Below are 19360 nucleotides of genomic sequence, written 5' to 3'. Positions count from 1 at the left end.
TGCCTGCTTTGCCTCAAAGTAAAGTTTCTTCAGGAAAAAGCCTCTATACAGCACATGGATGGAAAACATAAAACTCAACTTAGATTAGGAAAATCGAATCATTTTTGCTTGTTTCTAGAAATCTCCCCCACCTGAGGAAAAATGCATTTTGAAGTCCTTCAAGACATAGTATGGAAACTATTTTAAAAAACAAAAACAATAGTTTTCAGCCCTAACTTCCCTTCAGAATTACCATAGCTCTAGGTCTCAACCTAAACTCACTGAACCAACATATACTGGGGCCAAGCAAGGCATTTGATTTATTTATGCACACAACAGGTGATTCTGATCCACAGCAAGGGTTTAAAAGCACTGAACTGGAGCATGATCCTACAAAGGAAAAATAAAGCCTAGTGAGTAAAGGCAAGAATAAAAGGTCACATTTGAGAAACTAAATAGTTCTAAAGAAACTAAGGTTGTATTCACCTATTAAAATACTCGGCAACAAACAGAAAGAGAATTTGAAACAGTAATTCTGATTCCTCCTGCCATAACTTAAAGGACAAAAGACTTAAAATAGTTTGCTAAAATATCCAAATATTTAGATGGAACTGTTGTGAAGAATGCAGCCACTGCAAAGGTTCCATCAGGGTCTTTAAACACTGCAAACTAAAGAAAAGTTATAATAAGAGCTCATGTATGTTTAAGACTTTAATTACAGCAAAGTAAATTTCAGCCATCAGCAGAGCTTCATTAAGCCTACTTTATTTTACACAAAATTCTAACAGGTTTACTCGTTTGGTATTCAAATCTGTAACAAATGAAAAGGGGTAGTGGAACTGCTAAAGGGAAGCAGACCAGTCAAGGCAGGATACAGAAACACTATTAAAAAGTGACACAAGAACTCAGAAAGCATAAACAGACACTTGACAGTTTTTAAAGGCAGTAGAATGCAGTGACTTTTTCCTAATGATCACTGCAGTAAAGAAAAAGAAAAATATATTCAGTATAATTTGTTTCAGACAGGTATTTTGTTTAAAAGGGTAAGAAAGTATAGTAAGTCACCCAAAGAAAGTCTCTCATCAAAAATAATTACAAAATTTAGAGGAAAAAAATCCTTGCCACAAACAAACAAACAAAAAACCTAAGTTCTCAGTTGGACACTCTCACTGTATAAAAGGAACAGTGGAGTGAAAGTAGAGAGCATCAAATAGTCTTTCAATGAAGAAACATACATTGCTAAAAGGAAAAAAAACAGAAGACACTGAGCTTTTAATTTACTATTATTAGGCAAATTATTTCTTTCTGCAAAAGTCAACATATTGCTTTAAACCGCTAAATCAGACTATTTCCTAGTAAACTTAAAAATGTTTCCGCATCTGAAAAATAAGAATAAAAAACAGCTGAGTTCATAGGATTATTGTGAGAACTGGGGTAAGGAAGGTAAAGTCCTTGGCACAGTGGCTAATACACAGTAAGTGAGAAATAAATGTTAGCTGCTATTTTAATTTGTGCTTAGAATAAACACCAAAAACAACTGATTCCATCAAAGGATATATTTTAGAAGCTTACCCATTTGAAATGGTGTTATTCTGCGTTCACCTCACACTCAGAGACCTCTAACATGTAATACAGGAACCAAGTTGACCCATCTGTCTTCAAGAAGTTCCATGTATTATTACTTTTTTAAATTTAATTTGGGGGGGGGGTAATTAGGTTTATTTACTTATTTTAATGGAGGTACTGGGGACTGAACCCAAGACATTAGGCATGCTAAGGATGCACTCTACCACTGAGCTACACCCTTCCCCCTCCATGTATTATTAACTTGTAAAAACTTCATGTAAAGTAGTTTGCAGTCAGCAAGCCTAATAATCACAGTTAGTTACTGTTATTCCAAAAGAGTTCTCATGTTCCACAAGTACCTTTTCTCAAATAAATTCATTTCCACTAGTTTTTTTAAATTTGAATACAAAAGAGGATCAGGACACTTGTCAAAGAAATGTATGAGTACCAAAAAAAAAAAAAATCTATAAGACAATTTCAATCCAGAAGTTAACAGAGTTTTAGGTGAATATCCTAACCTTGGATCACTGCAAATAATTAGAGTGTGTGCTATATATTTCATATTCACATTTATGTAGGTTAGTGCCCACTTGGTTTTCACTGATGAAGCTATTAACAGAAATACTGTCTATGGCTTCCTGCTTTTCATCACAATCACAAATCTCTAAATATTATGTATTCATCTAAGTGATAAGCACTTACCAGTTATGTGTGAGCCATTACACTAGGTTCTATGAAGTATACCAAAGTAAATTAAAATTTTTTCCAGCCCTATAAAAGCCTGTGACCTCCTTAATGATAGATACATCAGGGCATGTGCCAAAACCTGCTCATTTGCGTATGTGTGTGTGTGTGTGTGTAAAAGAGTCAGTATGTCAAGGCAGCCAACAATCCAAACATCTCTCTATGGCTTATAACAAAGTTTATTTCAGTCATTTTATATTTTATATGACCTACAAGAATCAGCTTCTGCTTTGCTCCATGTTATCTTCATTCCAGGATCTAGGCTGAAAGAAAAGACCCTACCCAGGACAGCAGAGGGAAAAATGACATGGCCAAACATGAGACAGCTGTTGAAGCTTCTGCCTGACATGGTATAGTGTTTCTGGTTAACATTTCATTGGTCAAAAAAAGTCACTTGGCCAATGGGGCAATGAAGTATAATCGTGTCACAGGGAATGGAAATGAATATTGTAAATAATAATACCATCTACCACAACATCCATCAACAAGATTAAAGAAAAGGAAAATATTCAGGTTTTTTCAAACCAATAATAAAACTAGCATGTACTTAGTTTAATATGTAGTAAGGTTTACTATGTGCTGGACACTATTCTAATATTTACTAGTATTAAAATATTTAAATCTCCTAAGAGGAATTAAACAAAGATGTCTACTACTGATGAAAACAGACCAACTAATTTTAAGTATTTTTTAACGAGGAAAACAAGCAAAACAATGAAACCTATTAGACGACACAGTAGAAACACTGCAAGGTCACAAAACCTGGCTTTAATATGTTCCAAAGAGTGCAAAAAGTAGCGCCCTTCAGACAGGAATTTGTTTATACAGCTTATCTGAAGTAGAAGCCAACCTACTGGTTCTAAATGTCCTAAATGCTTCTCAAATTTGGGCTGAGACAGTTTCTCAGCAAGGTGTAATATACACAGAACTCCTGTCAAACTTAGGACCTCTCTTTCACTGAAGGCCCCTGCCAACTCATAATTTCCTACTGGCTTACCGTGATGCTGAAAAAGGAAATAGATCAGCAGACTACAGCCAGAGACTGGAGCACAAAATAGGCCTCACAAAAAGGTCCCATACACTTAGTCCCCAACAGTCGTTAATTAACACCCTCTGAAGACCGTAAGGAGCTATGTTTGTGGTAAACACAAGACTCACTCCAACTGAGAAGTGATGAAACAGGTCCAGGTGAGATAAATATACATGAATAGGTTAAAGGAAAAAAAAGATTCCTGAGTCCTAAGCATTGCTACTTTGAAATAGAGTGCCATTTTATCTGGCTTGTAGATTAATGTCCTAAATAGTTAAACTTACTCTGGACAATCCCTTAGGAAAGTCAGGGAAAGTAAGGGATAAATGTAGGCCATAGATCCAGGGTTTTCCCAGCTCTCCTTCAGCCCAGGGAAATAAGAAGCACATGGAAACAGACTCTAAAGCAGGAGCTCAGAAACGAGATCAGCTGAATCAACTATATTGTTTAAATTACTTTTTCTCTCTTATGTGTACATGTTGTTGGGTTCTTTGGCTTACTCTTTTGTTTTTTACTGATACACTGCAGTTAAGTTCATATAAGTTAATGTAGCAGTTAACTGCTTCTTTCCTTCTGCTGAGAGTTTCTTTTCTTCAGTGTTTATATTTGCTTGCTACTCCCTTCCTTACCAAGGGCCTTACTGATTGCATTCCCCCCTCATCTCACTCAGGTGATCTGAAATCTCACATCATTTGCAAATTATTCTCTAAGCAATACAATAAAATGAATTTTTGATGTAGATTTTCCCAATAATTGGTTCTCTTTCCACACTCTACCTTTTCAGATCCTCATTACTCTCAAATCATAATGTAAAGAGAGTGCTTAAGGATGAAAAGTAAATTACGTGTAAGAGACCAGTGCCATAAATTTCCCTCAAGGTGAGATAAACCACATAAGCTCTTTGGGTAAAAAAATGGTATAGAAAGCAAGGAAATGTGTCATTTGACTTTTCCTTGGCTTTTAAGTTTTTTAAAATATGAAAGGTCATCTTACATGATTTAAAATTTTATTTTATTTTCAAATCTCTTCCAACACATTTGCAAGCAGAAACTCTTTAAATCTCGATAAGTACTAATTACCATCAAAGTTTCCAAAACCTAACTATCTTAATTTCAACTGCTATAAGCTGCTAACAAAATGGCTGTGACTTACACAGCCACGTTTTGATTAGCCATGCACCAGTGGACCCTTCAAATTTGTTTTCAGTTCTATAGCTACTGCGAGTACATTATTACTTGACAATGCAAAATTAATCTCCATCGGGTCTAGGAGAACAAAAACTAACCTGGGTCACCTCTATCTGAGACCTAAATAAACCAGTGGAGTATCTTATCTTTGAGAAATACTTTCTATTCTTGAAGTTACCCATATGTAGAAGAGTTAACAGCAAACTTCTTCTTTACCTTTCCCCAATCTTAGCATTCTTATTTTTCAACGATTCTCTTACATATATATAGATAGACAGATATAGATACAGAGATAAAGATAGAGATATCTACTATTGCCTTCAAGACTTTTCATAAGCCACTGACCCTACTCAGGACATCTTTCCCACCCATCATCCACTATTCAAAACTTTAATAAAACACCTCCCAAAATCCTTTCTAATTAACACTCGTTCTAACTCTCTGTATTCCATTTATATTTAATATAACACTAAGTTAGTTACCATTTCACTAGACTCTTCAACTTATAACGACTCCCGTTCTTCCTACCTCCTTCACATCTACTCAGTCTTTCCATCACTATTCTAAGCACTCATGCATAAGACACTCAACATAAACTCAGATTTATATTTATACTAACAAGTTGTGAAAACAACAATGAAACAAAATAATTCTTCGTAGATAAAAATCGTGGGGGTGCGCGCGAGCGCTCATGCTTTTGTGTTAGTACAATTTTTGAAAGTCAGGAAAATTCGGAAAAATAGGGAAATGGAGAATTAAGTAATGCAGTCGAAAAAGAAACCACCATCACGAAAATGCTTCAAGGAAAAACAATGGACACCAATCTTTGAATTACTGTGAGGCATTAATGAAATTCTTGATGGGAAACCTCGCAGCATGACCATCATCAGCCTTTTAAACATTACCTGCCAATGTTACAAGCAGGATATCTCTATTAACATTGAATTCCAACCAAGTTTTCCTCCCAAGCAGCCTGATAAAACAATCTTTCTGTTCGGAAACCCAAGCAATACCACTTAAAGCCGTGGAAGGCAGAGAGTGAGTTTACCCTTTAGTAAGGACTGGGGTGATGGGCAAACAGGTGGAAAATGGAGGGGTGCGGAAAGTGGGGATAAAAACGAGTGAAACTCCGCCCATTCTCTGGGGGCCAGGACTCGGCTCGCAGCTCCGGAGACAGTCCGACCCCACAGACCCTCTCCCACAGCAGCGGTCCAAAAGTTTCCAAGACACCAAAGGTCCTCCTACCCTCTCCCCGCATTCACGCCCCACTCGCCTGGCCGAGCGCCCCTTGATCGAAGCTCGTCCCAAATCCGCCCGCCCTCTCCCGAGGAAAGGGTCAGCAGAGGACGTTTTCCCTGAGGCCTTCTCCGGGACCGAGCCAGCAGAGACCTCTGCAAAAGTGGACAGACCCGAGAAGCGTGAGGAAGAAGCCTCACAATCCTTTTACCTGGTCGGAACCTTGGAAACGGAAATGGCAGCTGCAGCTGCTGCCCTTCTCCCCAACAACGCTTGCCTCAGCGCCGCTGACATTGAGACCGCCGCCATCTTGCTGCAGGCAAACACCAGGACGGATCTCCGCAAGGGACAAACTTCCTTCGTTTTCAAGCCAGTGGAACCGCGATACAACGGACTGGGGATTTGGGGGTTAATTTATTCTTGTTTGGTGTTTTGTTAAATGCTGGGGTTTAGAAAAGAGAAGAAAGGTTTGGTTGAAAGAGATAAAAAGGAAAATGGGTGGAAGAAAAATGCAGACATTCATTAAGTGTAAAAATCGCCCTCACAAAGTATAATTCTTGTTTGTTGTTAGGACTGGTTATTTACTGGTTAATAAAGAGACCAAACAAAAATGCTTGAAAATTTAAACACCTGCAACTCATAATTTTTTCAAAGGACTCAGAATATTTAGAATTGAGCCCACTGGAAGAGCCAGAGGGCTCGTTGGGTTCATGAGAACCTGAAGTAGTAGTTTTCCAAAGTGTTGCCAGATTGAGTTTGTAAGCCCTCAGGAAAGGGCTGTGTTCAGTTTGATGTTCTGTAGTTGATAGTTGTAATCATCATATTTTCCAAATGAAAAGTCTGGACACATGGCCTGGCAAAGGATTATTTTTTTTGACGTGTGTATTTATATGAAAAACTAATGAAACATATTATTTTATATCACTCTTTTCCCAGTAAATCCTGAGTGTGTGATCATAATCCACAGACACCATACGTATAAAACAAAAATTATCTTCTGAGGCAAGTGTTGGAAATATGTTTGCATTGTGGGCTACTGACGTTTCCAATGATGATTAACTGTGGATCATAAAATAAAAAGCAAGTTAGTTTGTGGGGTTTGTTTTTTAAGAGGCTTTTTAAAAATGCTTAGAACATTACTGCTTTTAAAATCAAGCAAGTGAAAACAATAACCTTTATTAAAAGAATAGGATTAACAGGAGGATGGGGAATGACTTGTTCTGCATTATGGCCAATTAAAAGAAAACTTGACACTCAAGGAAAAGGGAAAAGAAAGGGCTTCAGCACCGTAGCACCTAGCATCTAGCACCAAATAGAAAGCCACATCCAGGGAAAGAAGAAATGCGCAGAAAAGGAAGAGATGTCTCAGAGAGAATTTTCTTACCTTCACAGTAATGCTTCCAGGAACAATTATTCTAATTCTGCAATTGATCAAATGAAGATATTTTTACTTAACTTACAATAATTAGTAAACTATAATTTTACTCTCCCTTGTACCTGGAGATTGGCAATGGCCCCTATTGGGTTAACACAATCATTCTGGGATTCAATTTATATCCATTCTGGAAGCAAGCACATGGTCATGTCACCTTATAAATCCCTCCAGTGGGCTTACCATTGTCCTCAGGATAGACAAGAATTCCTTAACCTGATCTGACAGGCTCCAGGTAGTCTGTCACCTTCCTTCCTCTCTAGCCCACCGACTGACTTTCTGTCCTGCCACGGAGCCTTTCACAGTCACCTTCTAGGGTGCTCTTCCTGCCTCTTCTCTAGTCATCCTCTTTGCCCTTCAGATCACAGCCCGAGTCACTCCCTGTGGTAGAAACTGTAGGTGTCTCACAGGCATTTCCCACCATCGCCTTCTTTGAGCACAGAATCTGACTCCTCCTACAGAGACTAAAAAAATGTTGTATATTCATATTCACTTTCCCATCAGCTTGCAGCTACTACATGGACATACCCAAGGCCAAAGGGATCTGACATCCCTTCTGGGAAAAAAGGCTTTTGAAAAAAGAGACACGCAAGGGGAAATGTCTCTCTCTCTGACTTTGGATGCAGTTGCACGAGGACATTAAGCCTAGAGCTATGGCATCTCCTCAGCATGCAGAGACAAACAAGAACCTAGTCAACAAGAAAGGATGGAAGAGCAGAGAGGGAAAGAGCCTACGGCTTTAATGACATTGTTGAGCTTCTGAGTCAACCCTGATCAAAATACCTCCAGACTTCTTGTTATATGAAATAACAAGTGGCTTGATTGTTTACACTGCCATTTGTTAGATATCCTGCAGCCAGAAACATTTTTACTGATGCTCTTACACAGGATTACTTCTCTAACTTCCCTGACATGTCAACTCCTCTTTTTATAGACCCACCTAGCACCATATCTTTCTCTTCCAGAGCACCTCCCATACTGCAGTAAAGTTAAGTTCTCTGAGGAGAGGGATCATATCTGTTTTTGTTGATCATTTCACCAGGAACCACTAGCCTGGTTCCTGACACATTGTAGGACCCCAAAAAATGTGTAGAACACATGAAGGAATGAATGAATGAATGAATGAAGCTAATTAGAACTTTTAAAATGTCAAAAATAAAGGGGCAGGAAGGGCCTTTTCCTTTTGTTATTTTTGCTTTCAAAAAGCTTGTACAAATTACTTTTAATGTGCTCTTTATCTCAGGTATACAGATCTTATTGGCTTCTAATATTTCATCTTTGATCAAATGCCATTTCCTGAAGACTTGGTGGGATGTTGGGGGTAGGGGCCCAGTATTTCTGTCAAGAGACCTGAAACCATAAATCTACCTTTTACTAGGCTTACATTAAAAAAAATTTTTAATAAGCCCTTTCATTTCCTTGTTTCTCACATTTCAGATACATCATATAGGCCTAAAAGTGGAACACAAATAATTTGCTGTGTACATTTATTCTTTTTATAATTTTACCCCAACTATAGTTTCTACCATAAGGCTTAATAGATGTCTAGGTCCAAATAGCATTTTATTATTTCAAATAGGAGTATTAAAATGTGAATTGATTTTACTTTTTGCTTGCATTTCAAGCATGGTGGCCAAAAGAAACATTTAGTTTAGTCTTTCTGATGGCATGTGAAATTTACAGTGGATCTGAAGTTGTCTGGTTTTAATTTTTTCCCCTTGCACATGGGTCTTCAATAAAGCATCCAGAAGATAAATTAAAACCAGACATTTCTATCAGAAGTTTCACATGCAATTGCTATACACATGAAAAAAATTCCAGTATCATTTATTGGCTACAAACAAATATTTTAAATCATATCTTATTTTTCACTGCTGATTTAGTCGAAAACCTTGAATTAATACCTTATCATCTTATAAAATTATTATAACATCTGGCAGGGTTGCTGAGTCTTTGGCAACAAATGAAGTAGTTTCTACCTATAGTGAAGAAATACCACTTGAAATTATTTTTGGAAAACAAAGGGTACAATCAAAGTTCCTAAAAACTGAAGGAATTTTCCCACATAAATTTGATTGCATGCCCCATCACAATCTGGAGTTCCAATCCTAAAACTTCAACTGCTTATAGGTCATTTTCAAATTTAACATGTAGAAAACCAAACTTATTATAGTCTTCCTTTCTCTTACCCAAAGCAAATCTTTCCCTCCTATTTAGTATTCTCTGCCTTGACAGAAATACTGACATCTCTATTCCAGTATAAGATGTCATCAACTATAAAACACATCATTATTTTCTGTAAAATAAAAAGCAAAAAAATATAGTAATTGCCTAACCCAATGTACTTTCTCCTCTTTGTCCTTAGTAATAGAAACCATTATTTATTGATCTCTAGAATAAAGACTTTATTTTTCAGACTCTCTAATGCTAGGAATAACTATGTAATAAGTTCTGACCAATGAAATGTAAAAAAAAGTATCATGTGACAACATCTGGGAAACCTCCTTTAAACATAGATAGCAGTTGTACCAGGAAACCTCCTTTAAACATAGATAGCAGTTGTACCAGGAAACCTCCTTTAAACATAGATAGCAGTTGTACCTCCTTGCCCTGCTCCCCACATTTTTCTTTATCTCTTCTATCATCATGCAACCTAGAAGCCAATGTGAAGACTCAGACCATGAAGACAAGAGCCCTGTGATGAGCAAATAATGAGGTGGAAAGAACCTGGATACTCCAACCATCCTCTGATTCCATGAGAACTGCGGATCCATTTATCCTACCACCGTCTCCCTGTTCTTCACTCCCTTGATGACAGCTCTCCCTGCTTATACACATGAAATTCCATGGCCAATTATTTTGATCATTTTTTGCCCCTCTCTCACTTTCTTGTACTCAGCAAAACTGCCACGTAAGTTAAATCCAGCTGTCTTTCTATCTTGCACCTGCACATATGCAGCCGAACACAACTGGGAAAAGGACCAAATTATACTGATTTGTCTCACTTTACCACAAACCTCAAGTTAGCCCTTAATCCTACTTGCTAATCATATTAAACTTTCCTATATTCTGTATTCATATACTCTTATCCATTCACTCTTTCACACTTTGTTCTCTCTCCTCAAACCTGTTACCTCTTCTCTTATCCTCACTTCTGGTAACTTTCTTACTTCCCTGAGAAATTTCAGTGAATAAAAAAACCCAATATACTCCATGTTACTAAAGCCAATAATCAATTCTCAGGCTTTATGTCATTTGACACAGTTGATTACTCAGTCCTCAATATATTTGCTTCACTTTGTTTCGAGGACACCATACTCTCCTGGTTTTCCTCCCACTTCATTTATATGCTTCTTCTCAGGCTCCAGTTGCCAGTTCTTCCTTCTGTACCAAACTCGTTAATGTCAGAGTGTTCTAGAACTCAATCCTTGGTCATCTTTTCTTCTCTTTGACAGCCTCATTCAGTCCAAAGGCTTTTAAATGTCATCTATTTACCAGTAGCTCCCAAACCGTTATCTCCAGCTTAGTCTTTTATCATGAATTAAAGATTTGTATTTCTACTTGTTTACTTGACTTTCTTACTTGGATATTTAATAGAAATCACCAACTTAAAATGTCCAAAACTGAATTCCTGATCTCCCCTAAATCTCTCCAATTACAGCCTTCCCCATCTAACTAACAGCCAGTTTATCCTTTCAGTTGTTCAAGCTAAAATCTTTGGAGTTATCCTTAACTCCCTTCTCTCTCTTTGAAACACTAGTTCTGAAACATCTTGGAATATCTTTAAAAAATGATTCCATACTACAAGAGTAACCACAAAGTCCCTATACATGAGATTCAACAACAGTCAAAGACCTAAAACCAGTCTCCAAAAACTGATTTAATGACTTTCAACCATTAACATTAGAAGAGGTCCAGAAAAGCATTAAAAAAAAATTGTGCAGCTATTAGAGAAGCACATGCAGGTAACTTCTCTCCACCATGCCTAAAGACTTTTGGCCACTTTGTATAGCTCTAGTTAGACATTCACAACATCATCAGAGTCCTCCTTCACTCCTCTTTTTCTCTCTGACCCCCATAAATTCCTCTGACTCTACCTCCAAAGTATAACTATAATATATGACCACTTCTCACTTCTCTATTGCTAGCTCACAGGTCCATGCTACCATCATCTCTTGCCCAGAATGCTGCTAGAGTCTTTGAGCATGACTTCTTTTGTTTGTCCTTACCCACTACAGTATATTATTTACACAGTTCCCACAGTGGTCCTTTCAAAATAAAAGGCAATTCACGTCACCCTGTTGATCAAAACCCTCCATCAAAGATGATCTGGTGCTACTATCTCTCTTATCTCACCTGCTATTATTCTCTCCTTCCTTACTCTGCTGTTTTCTTCAACATGCCAGGCGTTTTCTCACCGTAGGGCCTTTGCATTGATTGCTGCTTCTGCCTGGAGTACACTTCCCCCCACATATCAACATGGCTAACTCCCTCTCTGTTAAGTCTTTGATCAAATGTCACCTTTCAATGAGGCTTTCCTTGACATACATATCAGTCAATGTCCTGCCAGGAAAACAGAAACTACTATTTCAAACAGAGGAAATTTAATTCAGGGAATTGTTTACACAGGTGATGGAATTGCTGAGGGGCCAAATAAGGGAGATCATGAGGCAACTCACATATCAGAATCAGCCGGAGCTGCTGTCACCCCCAGGGCTAAGCACCACAGGGAGCAGTAAGTAGCGTTGCCAGAACTCCAAAGCTGGGATGATCCGTGGGCTCTGAAACCACAGCCGGGGAGGCTGAGCAGGAGCTAGGACCAGAGAGGGAGAGATAATGCAACAGGAACTGGAATGGAATGATGGAAAAAGTACCAGAGATCACCACCCCACCAAGCTGGACAGGAGAAGCAGGTAAGTACCCAACTTGCTCTCCAGTCTGTTAGTGCCTCCCATTAGCTGAACATACCTAGAAGCTCAAAGTCACAAGAACCTGAGAGATGTTGCTCCTTATGACATGGGAAGTCAAGGAAGGAATCCAAGGGACACTGGCGAAATTTCAGCATACCACCCATCAAAAACTGCAAGATCCCAAGCCCCACATATCCCACATACTGCCAGTTCCTCTTACACTGCTCTGCTTGCTTGTTTATCAGGATTCCTAGTTGTAGGCAACAGAAACCTACTGTGACTTTAGAAAAAGAAGTTGTTAAAAACGTCTTGGCTATCAAATAGAATCATAGGAGGTCTGAAGAACTAAGCTCAATTAATAAGTGGCAATAGCACAGGAAGTAAGGCGGAAAGAGGACCAAAGCCAAAGCATGCCACAGAAGCTAGCCCAATGAGGACTCCGGTATGGCTGCGTAATATACAGATGCACAGCTGCCTTGTGTATCACTGGAGTCTAGATCCCACTGCTGGGACCATGGCCACTGCTGTCTGTGAATATTGGATGGCACTGCCATCACTACTGCCACCTGTCTCCATAATGGATTCTCCACGACCCTGGGCCCTTGGTATTAATGACTCCCTATCCAGAGTCCAGGGCAAATGTGTCTGAATGCCTGGGTTGGGGACACATGTTCGTATCCTAACTGCACAGGATGCTGAGAAAAGGTATATGTTATTTTCAGGTTTCTTGGTGAGAGGCAGTCTCCACCTCTCATCAATATTCAGAAGGTAGTATTTTCCCAAACATACAAAGGAGACTTACATGCTGGACAGCCAAAAAATTACAAATACACACTGTATCTTTGTATGTATCGAAAATACTGTGACTTTCCTCACTTGGATACTCTTTACACTAACTTATACTTTTAGAAAAGTCTAATGCCACCTTCAAGACCCAGCTTAACAGTTTCTTTTTTCATTTGATGTGGCCCCCTACCCCATGCCACAAAGGGTATCTGTCAGTCTTTCCTTTGTGCTACCACCAAATGTTGTACACATTTCTACCATGGCACTATTAAAAATTAAAAAGCAAATATTACCTACCTACTATGTGCTGGATAACGTGCTAAGTGCTTTAGGTATTTCATTTAATCTTTAATCAGCAATAAGATATGAAGCCTAGTCTATCATCCCAGAATCTAAATTTTTAAGCATACAACAGATATAATGCTTTAAAAATGTACGTGTGTGTGTGCGTGTGCGCGCATGTGTGTGCATAGAACCAGGAGTGGCAAAAATGTTGATAATTGTTGACACTGGCTAATGAGTACATGGGGGTTATTATTAAATTAATATTAAAAAAAATTAAAACCCATACACACACATGCAGTACTCAACGTTTTTTTCCTTGAGTATTTTAAAACAAATCTTGGACATCACATCATATATTTTTTTCATTAACCAACAGAAGTTTATGGAGTTCATCCATGGATCCCATTATTAAAATGATTTAGTTATGCTCAATTCCTACTTAGTAGTTTCCCATTATCAATTTCCTATGAAAAGAATCAGATTGGTCCATCTTGGTTGGATCTCCACCCCTGCCAGTCAGCTCGACTGGGTGGTGGTGCTTCATGGGCTGATATGTCTGCCTACCCCCATGCCTTTGAAGACCCAGGTAGATATCCCAACCTTTCCTAAGAGATATAGGCTTTATTTTTCTCCTGAACTCATAAAAGACCATAAAAACTTAAAAATATTTGTTGACAATGAATACATTTGGGTTTATTGATCATAAATAAGACTGACTGTATAGTAATTTATAAATCAGGCAACACCTATCTCTGGTACTTTTAGTTTTCTTATAATAGTTAAAATAATCCTACCTGCTGTAACAAATAAACCCTAAATTTGCAGTGGCAAATCATCATGGTAAAAGTTTATTTCTCACATATCAGTAAAATAAGGTGTTCCCAGTCAGACCAGGGACCCAGGCTCTACCCTTCCCAAGGTCCTTGGAGAACTTTGCCTTCAATAAGGAGATGAGAAAAGGTACCACACAGATGATGTGGAAAGTTTTTAACGGATTAGACTTGGGAGTGGCATACATCACTTCTATCCACATTCCGTTGGCCATAATTCAGTCACATAGTCACACTTAACTGCAAGGGGAATTCTGGAAAAAGGGAGCATATCTGTGTGCTTTGGTTAGCACAGAAAGGTCTCTACCACAGTCTGCTCATCTGATCATCAGGTATCTTTTCTCTTTTCTCGTTACATTTAGAAAACACTCATTCCCTTCCCAAGGAAGACAAATCAAAGCTATGAGACACCACAACCAGATGAAGTTTATATTGTTGTCCCAATGGGTAGCCTACCAATGTGAACTAAAAAGGTAAGTTTTATGTCCCCCACTGCCATCAATGTATCTGCTCGAATTACAGTGATAGAATAAGATAGATAACTGCAATAAGCCCTCCTACTCAGGAAGGGAAAGAATTAGAGACACACAGCCATCAGTACTCTTCTCGGCTTTGAAATTCTGTTGAGCGGGCAGTGTGAAGGTCCTTACCTTGATTAGACCCTGAGTCTTCTCCCTGACAGGAATCCCCTTGTCCATTGCTCTCTGTGGTTCCTAGACCCTGCCCTCTGGGAGGTACTTCCTTGTCTAATACTGTCCACAGGTACAACCAAAGTGTGCCCTTCTTGGGAACTGCCCGTTTTTACTGCTTGCTTCCAACATGCAAGTTTGTGCTTTTAATTGTGTTAGATAGCTCAATCCCTTCAAAATCATGGTAGATTTCTGGTTGATGTGTTTTTTACTCAGTTCCATGTGTCAGTAACTACACCTAAAGGTCTTTCTTTGTCTTCACTCTTAAGCTTTTTTTTTTTTTTTTTTTGGTCTCCTTGCCTCTTATGATAAACAATGTTCCAGTTAAATGCAGCTACTGAGTGACCCAAGCTGATTCCTTGTGGAGCACAGATAAGATATCCCTCTGACCTATTCTGCAACTGTGCAACATGAGTAGATAAATGGTTATGTTTTAATCTACTAAGTTTGGGATTGTTACACAGCAATAGATAACTTGTAATGCAATGCATTTTTTTTTTTTTCTCCTGACTAGCCAACTACCTTCAGGGCACCTGGACTTTGCCTTGAAAGACCACATCTGCTATCTGATTTTTGCCTCAGAATGGGTCATATTAGTACTATTAATATTTAGGCAGAATTAAGAGGCATAAAGTATGACTATTGTGAACAAATTAGAATATATAGTTGCTTTATAGTTCTTTTTTGCTCAAAATCTCTTTTTTCAGTCTTTTTTCCTATTCCATAGGGTTTAGAAGCAGTCTACTTTTCCAGTCCTTCGAGGAACTAAATTTATCCCTTCATCTCTGTTTGGAAACTGTGATTCTTTTCTGGGGACATCAGTTTCTATGATAGCTTGCTGAAAGCAATTATCCTTACTTTTCCCAGTCACTTCTACTAGCTCTAGAGGCCCCGAGGTTACATGGTCTTCCTTTAAGCTATCATTGGAGACAGTTTTACCATGTGTTTTGCTTCTAGGTATCACGATTCTCTGTCTTTCCAGCCCCCAATATCAGTTTCTTCCTTGCTTGATGCTCAACCACTTAACCAATGTCACAAATGTGAGGTTGTTATTTTCAGCCATACTCTACTTCCAATATGAAATGTGCGATGGCTTAAAAAATAATAAAAATTTATTTCTCACTCACATAAAGTCCAATGAAAGTATTCTTGACTGGTGGGAGTTTTCCTCTAAGCAGTGTTTCTGGAATGGAGGCTGATTCTACCTTGTGGGTCTGTCTTCTTCATCATAAGTTGTCAAAGTCATCATGCCCTGAGTCAGGCTGGCAGTAGAGAAATGGCATAAAAGATCATTCTATGGGCCATGCCTGGGAGTGAATCACATCCTATTAGCTAAATTCATCCTACAGCTGAAACACAGTCAAATAATTACACCTAACTGCAAGGATGGCAGGGATGTGTCATCTAGCTGTGTGCCCCAAGGGGGAATAAGTTAAAAAAAAGAAACAGGCTTTTGAAAAGCCAGGCAGTTTCTGCTATACCAGATCACAAAGTGGCAAGATATTCATAGTTTTCAGTTTTTTACCCTTTAGGAATAAAGACAAATTTATGGATAATGTATAGATCAATACTCTGAAAATCACTGTGCATTGGACTTTGGGGTGTATTTTCTCTCTGTTTGAATATGTATGTGGCTCATATTCTTGGAATACCCTCTAACCATACAACATGCACTATGTAGATTTCATTCCTGCAAGGTTGAGAAACTGATCAGTTTTGTTATCTAGTCTCCCCTGCTCATCTCTTCCTTTGGAACTACTGACATACTAAAGTGTATCATCTTTCATATCTTTTTGGAGCTGAATGTGCTATTTCAGTAAGTTTCCTTATTGGTTTGCAGGCTAACTGTAGAATAAGAATGACATAATAAAATAAATAACTAGTCAGTATAGAATCAGAAATCATCTAGTCCACTCCCTTAATTTTCAAATGACTGTTTTGTGCTTATTCTACTATATTATCTGTGGGTGCTGGCAGTCAGTAAGCATGAAACGAATTTTTTAAGAAATGCAAAAGAAATATCAGTGCAGGTAATAGATTTGACTATAGAAAATAAAATCAGATCTGTAAACATTTTTATAGTTTCGAAAAATTGCTTTCTAATTCTGCCACCATTATTTGTAGAATTCTTAAAAATAGAGATGATAAAAACTGTGGACAGTTTATAGACTACACTTGTCTTTTTAAACTCTTAAAATCGAATCATGGGAGAAATCTAGCAATTTTGTTTGCTGAGTCTTCTCTTTTTCTCATTGCTTGGGAGTTTCACTAAGACTGTTCCTCCATTCAGGCATTAAAGAATTGGACAAGAGTCAATAGATTATATTACCAGAAGGAATATTAATTTCTGGAAGACATCAAGATTCCAAAGCTTGCCTTGAAATCATCAGTTAGTCACGTGGCCCAATGGCAACAATTGAGGAACACAGGATGGAGCTATCCCATGCCACTAAAAGGCTTAGCATACTAATGGCCCTTTGACACTACCAGCCATTCAGAAATCAGACTTTGTCATGCTGAAGAATAGACCACTCACCCCCAACAGGAAGCATTGGGGAGGCAAACGTGACAGTAATTCCCTGTCAGATAAAACTGAGGTATTGTTTTGGATTCCATCATATGTGAAAAGAATTACCCAGTCATAATTTAAAAAATTCTTTCTTTACCTGTTAGTCACTCCATATTAGAGTTGAGTATCTGTGACAGGTTAAGGTTAACAACTTTGAGAATCTAAGTGTTTTTGAACAGGTTGCGGAGATTGGGATCTGGCCACCTGCTGTATTTTGATAGTCTAAGTATTACTAAAGATTACAAATACAGCTATCAAAGAGAAAAACTAGCCAAGACGCAAATATTTCTACCTTTTCTTAGCTAGAAGACAGAAGATAGTGTGAGAAAATAAAGCAAAGTAGGGAATAATCTGCTTTAGAGTTATTTTTCTCTGTATTTACATAGCTTTAGATGACCTCGTATTAACATGCAACAAAACACTAGAAACAATTCAGTGGAAAACCAGCATAAAACCCCAGTAATGGTCCATGGAGACTCGGGGAGGTGGGGAACTCACACATTAACACATCAAAACTAATTTGAAGAGGATTTAATTGATCTGTGGGCTGTCAAAGGAAGACTTCAGCTCGTAAATTACAAGTGGTTGTCTGCTCATTACCTTTTTTCTTTTGAAAATACGGCGAAGAGATATAATCTTAGTGTTTTATCTGTTTATATTTAGGCATTATTTCCCACATTAACTATGTGTTCCGTACCTTATTTTGCCCAATTATCGTTTGTTTGAATCATTTTTCAAAGGGGGAAATATTTATTTCAGGGAGATTATCTCTTGTTCTGTGAAAGAGGAAAAAACAGGTTCAAATCAGGGAGACTTCATCAAAGAGACTTGTAATCCCTATTGTGTCTGTGTATTCTTCCCATCAGTTTAGAGAGTGTGATAAATATCTCTTTGAATCAAGCACCAGCATTTACTTTTTCTGGCTCCAATATTTTAAATGTGGTGCAAAAATAAGATATTCAGATACAGTAATTTACTACATTGAGTTGCTTTTTAATGTAAAAAACTAATTGTAATTCTTTTTAAAATGCCCCTTTTTGTTAGAAGTAAGCATTTTGCTATAATTTTCATTTTATAACACTATGTTTTAGGGGGGAAAGAAAAATAAAATAAGATCATTCTTTGTGATCCAGCACGTTTCACTGAACCCAAGAAATGAATAATTGCAAAAGAAAAAGAAGCCTTTTAAAGTTTCATTTAACACTGGAAAGCTTCCCCAGACCTTGTCAGCTCCAGCAACATTCTCTTGTAAAAAGACATTATTTTAGAATTTTGAACAGTAACTGGTTTACAACAATATAGAATTCATTTTTCTTGATTGCTCAGTTACCAAAAATTCAAAAAAGATTAATTGTTAAATTGTAATTTGGTTGTCCTGATCCTCTTGCCATGTTTTCACATGGTTTTAGTTTCATTTCATGAGTTGGTATCTTTATTACTTCATGCCTCCCTCTTACTGAGATACACTGGGTAATTATATTTTTCCTTTGTAAACAAGAAGAATGATAAATAAATTTGGAATTATTAAATACTTATTAAAACTTTTTCTTTTCTTAATTTCAAGGATTGTCAGAACAGTTTCCTTAAGAGAGAAAAATTGCACGTTTTAAAGGATAACATTATTATCTAGAGGAGAGGTACATATTATAAATTTTGCTTTGTGGTCCTGGAAGAGGAGGAAAAAAGCACTTTATTTTAAAATTAAATTTGATATTGTAATTTATGAAAACCTGGGGCTTATTCATTTTCTAATAAGCATCTGTAAACATTTTAAATTTTGCAAAACATATGCAGCAAAAAAACAATAGAATACTAATAAGATTATTACACACATAAAACCTTTTTAAGCAAAAATTTTATTTCAGCTTTACTCCTGATTTTTTGATGTGCTGAAATGAGTACTTAGTAAATATGTCTCACTTTACCTTACTAGTCCATATTTTACTTTTTAAAATACTATTTTAGTCTTTAGGACTTGAATGTTAAGGAGAATTGGTTAAATGAACAATATTTTTTAAAGTAACAGTCTGATCCAATACATTCTCTGACATTCTCATCACTTGTTTTCTTTCCCTGTTCTGTGATTTCCATCGAGTGCTGAGACACCTTGGGCAAAA

The 19360-nt window shown here is 37.6% G+C and overlaps 1 protein-coding gene across 2 annotated transcripts in view; it reads right to left on the bottom strand.

The window, feature by feature from the left end:
* NDUFS4 (NADH:ubiquinone oxidoreductase subunit S4) overlaps positions 1 to 6096 on the bottom strand; it is a 98285-nt gene extending 92189 nt beyond the window's left edge. For both annotated transcript variants that reach the window (XM_031444958.2, XM_010977778.3), the window contains exon 1: positions 5954 to 6096. In XM_031444958.2, the coding sequence (XP_031300818.1) occupies positions 5954 to 6051 (98 nt within the window). In that variant the 5' untranslated portion in view covers positions 6052 to 6096. The remainder of the gene's footprint in view (positions 1 to 5953) is intronic.
* Positions 6097 to 19360: the final 13264 nt, after the last annotated feature.

Source organism: Camelus dromedarius, chromosome 3, assembly GCF_036321535.1.
Source record: "Camelus dromedarius isolate mCamDro1 chromosome 3, mCamDro1.pat, whole genome shotgun sequence".
NCBI classification, from domain to species: domain Eukaryota; kingdom Metazoa; phylum Chordata; class Mammalia; order Artiodactyla; family Camelidae; genus Camelus; species Camelus dromedarius.
The sequence above is the reverse complement of the archived record's forward strand: the minus strand, read 5'-3'. Positions and strand labels throughout refer to the sequence as shown.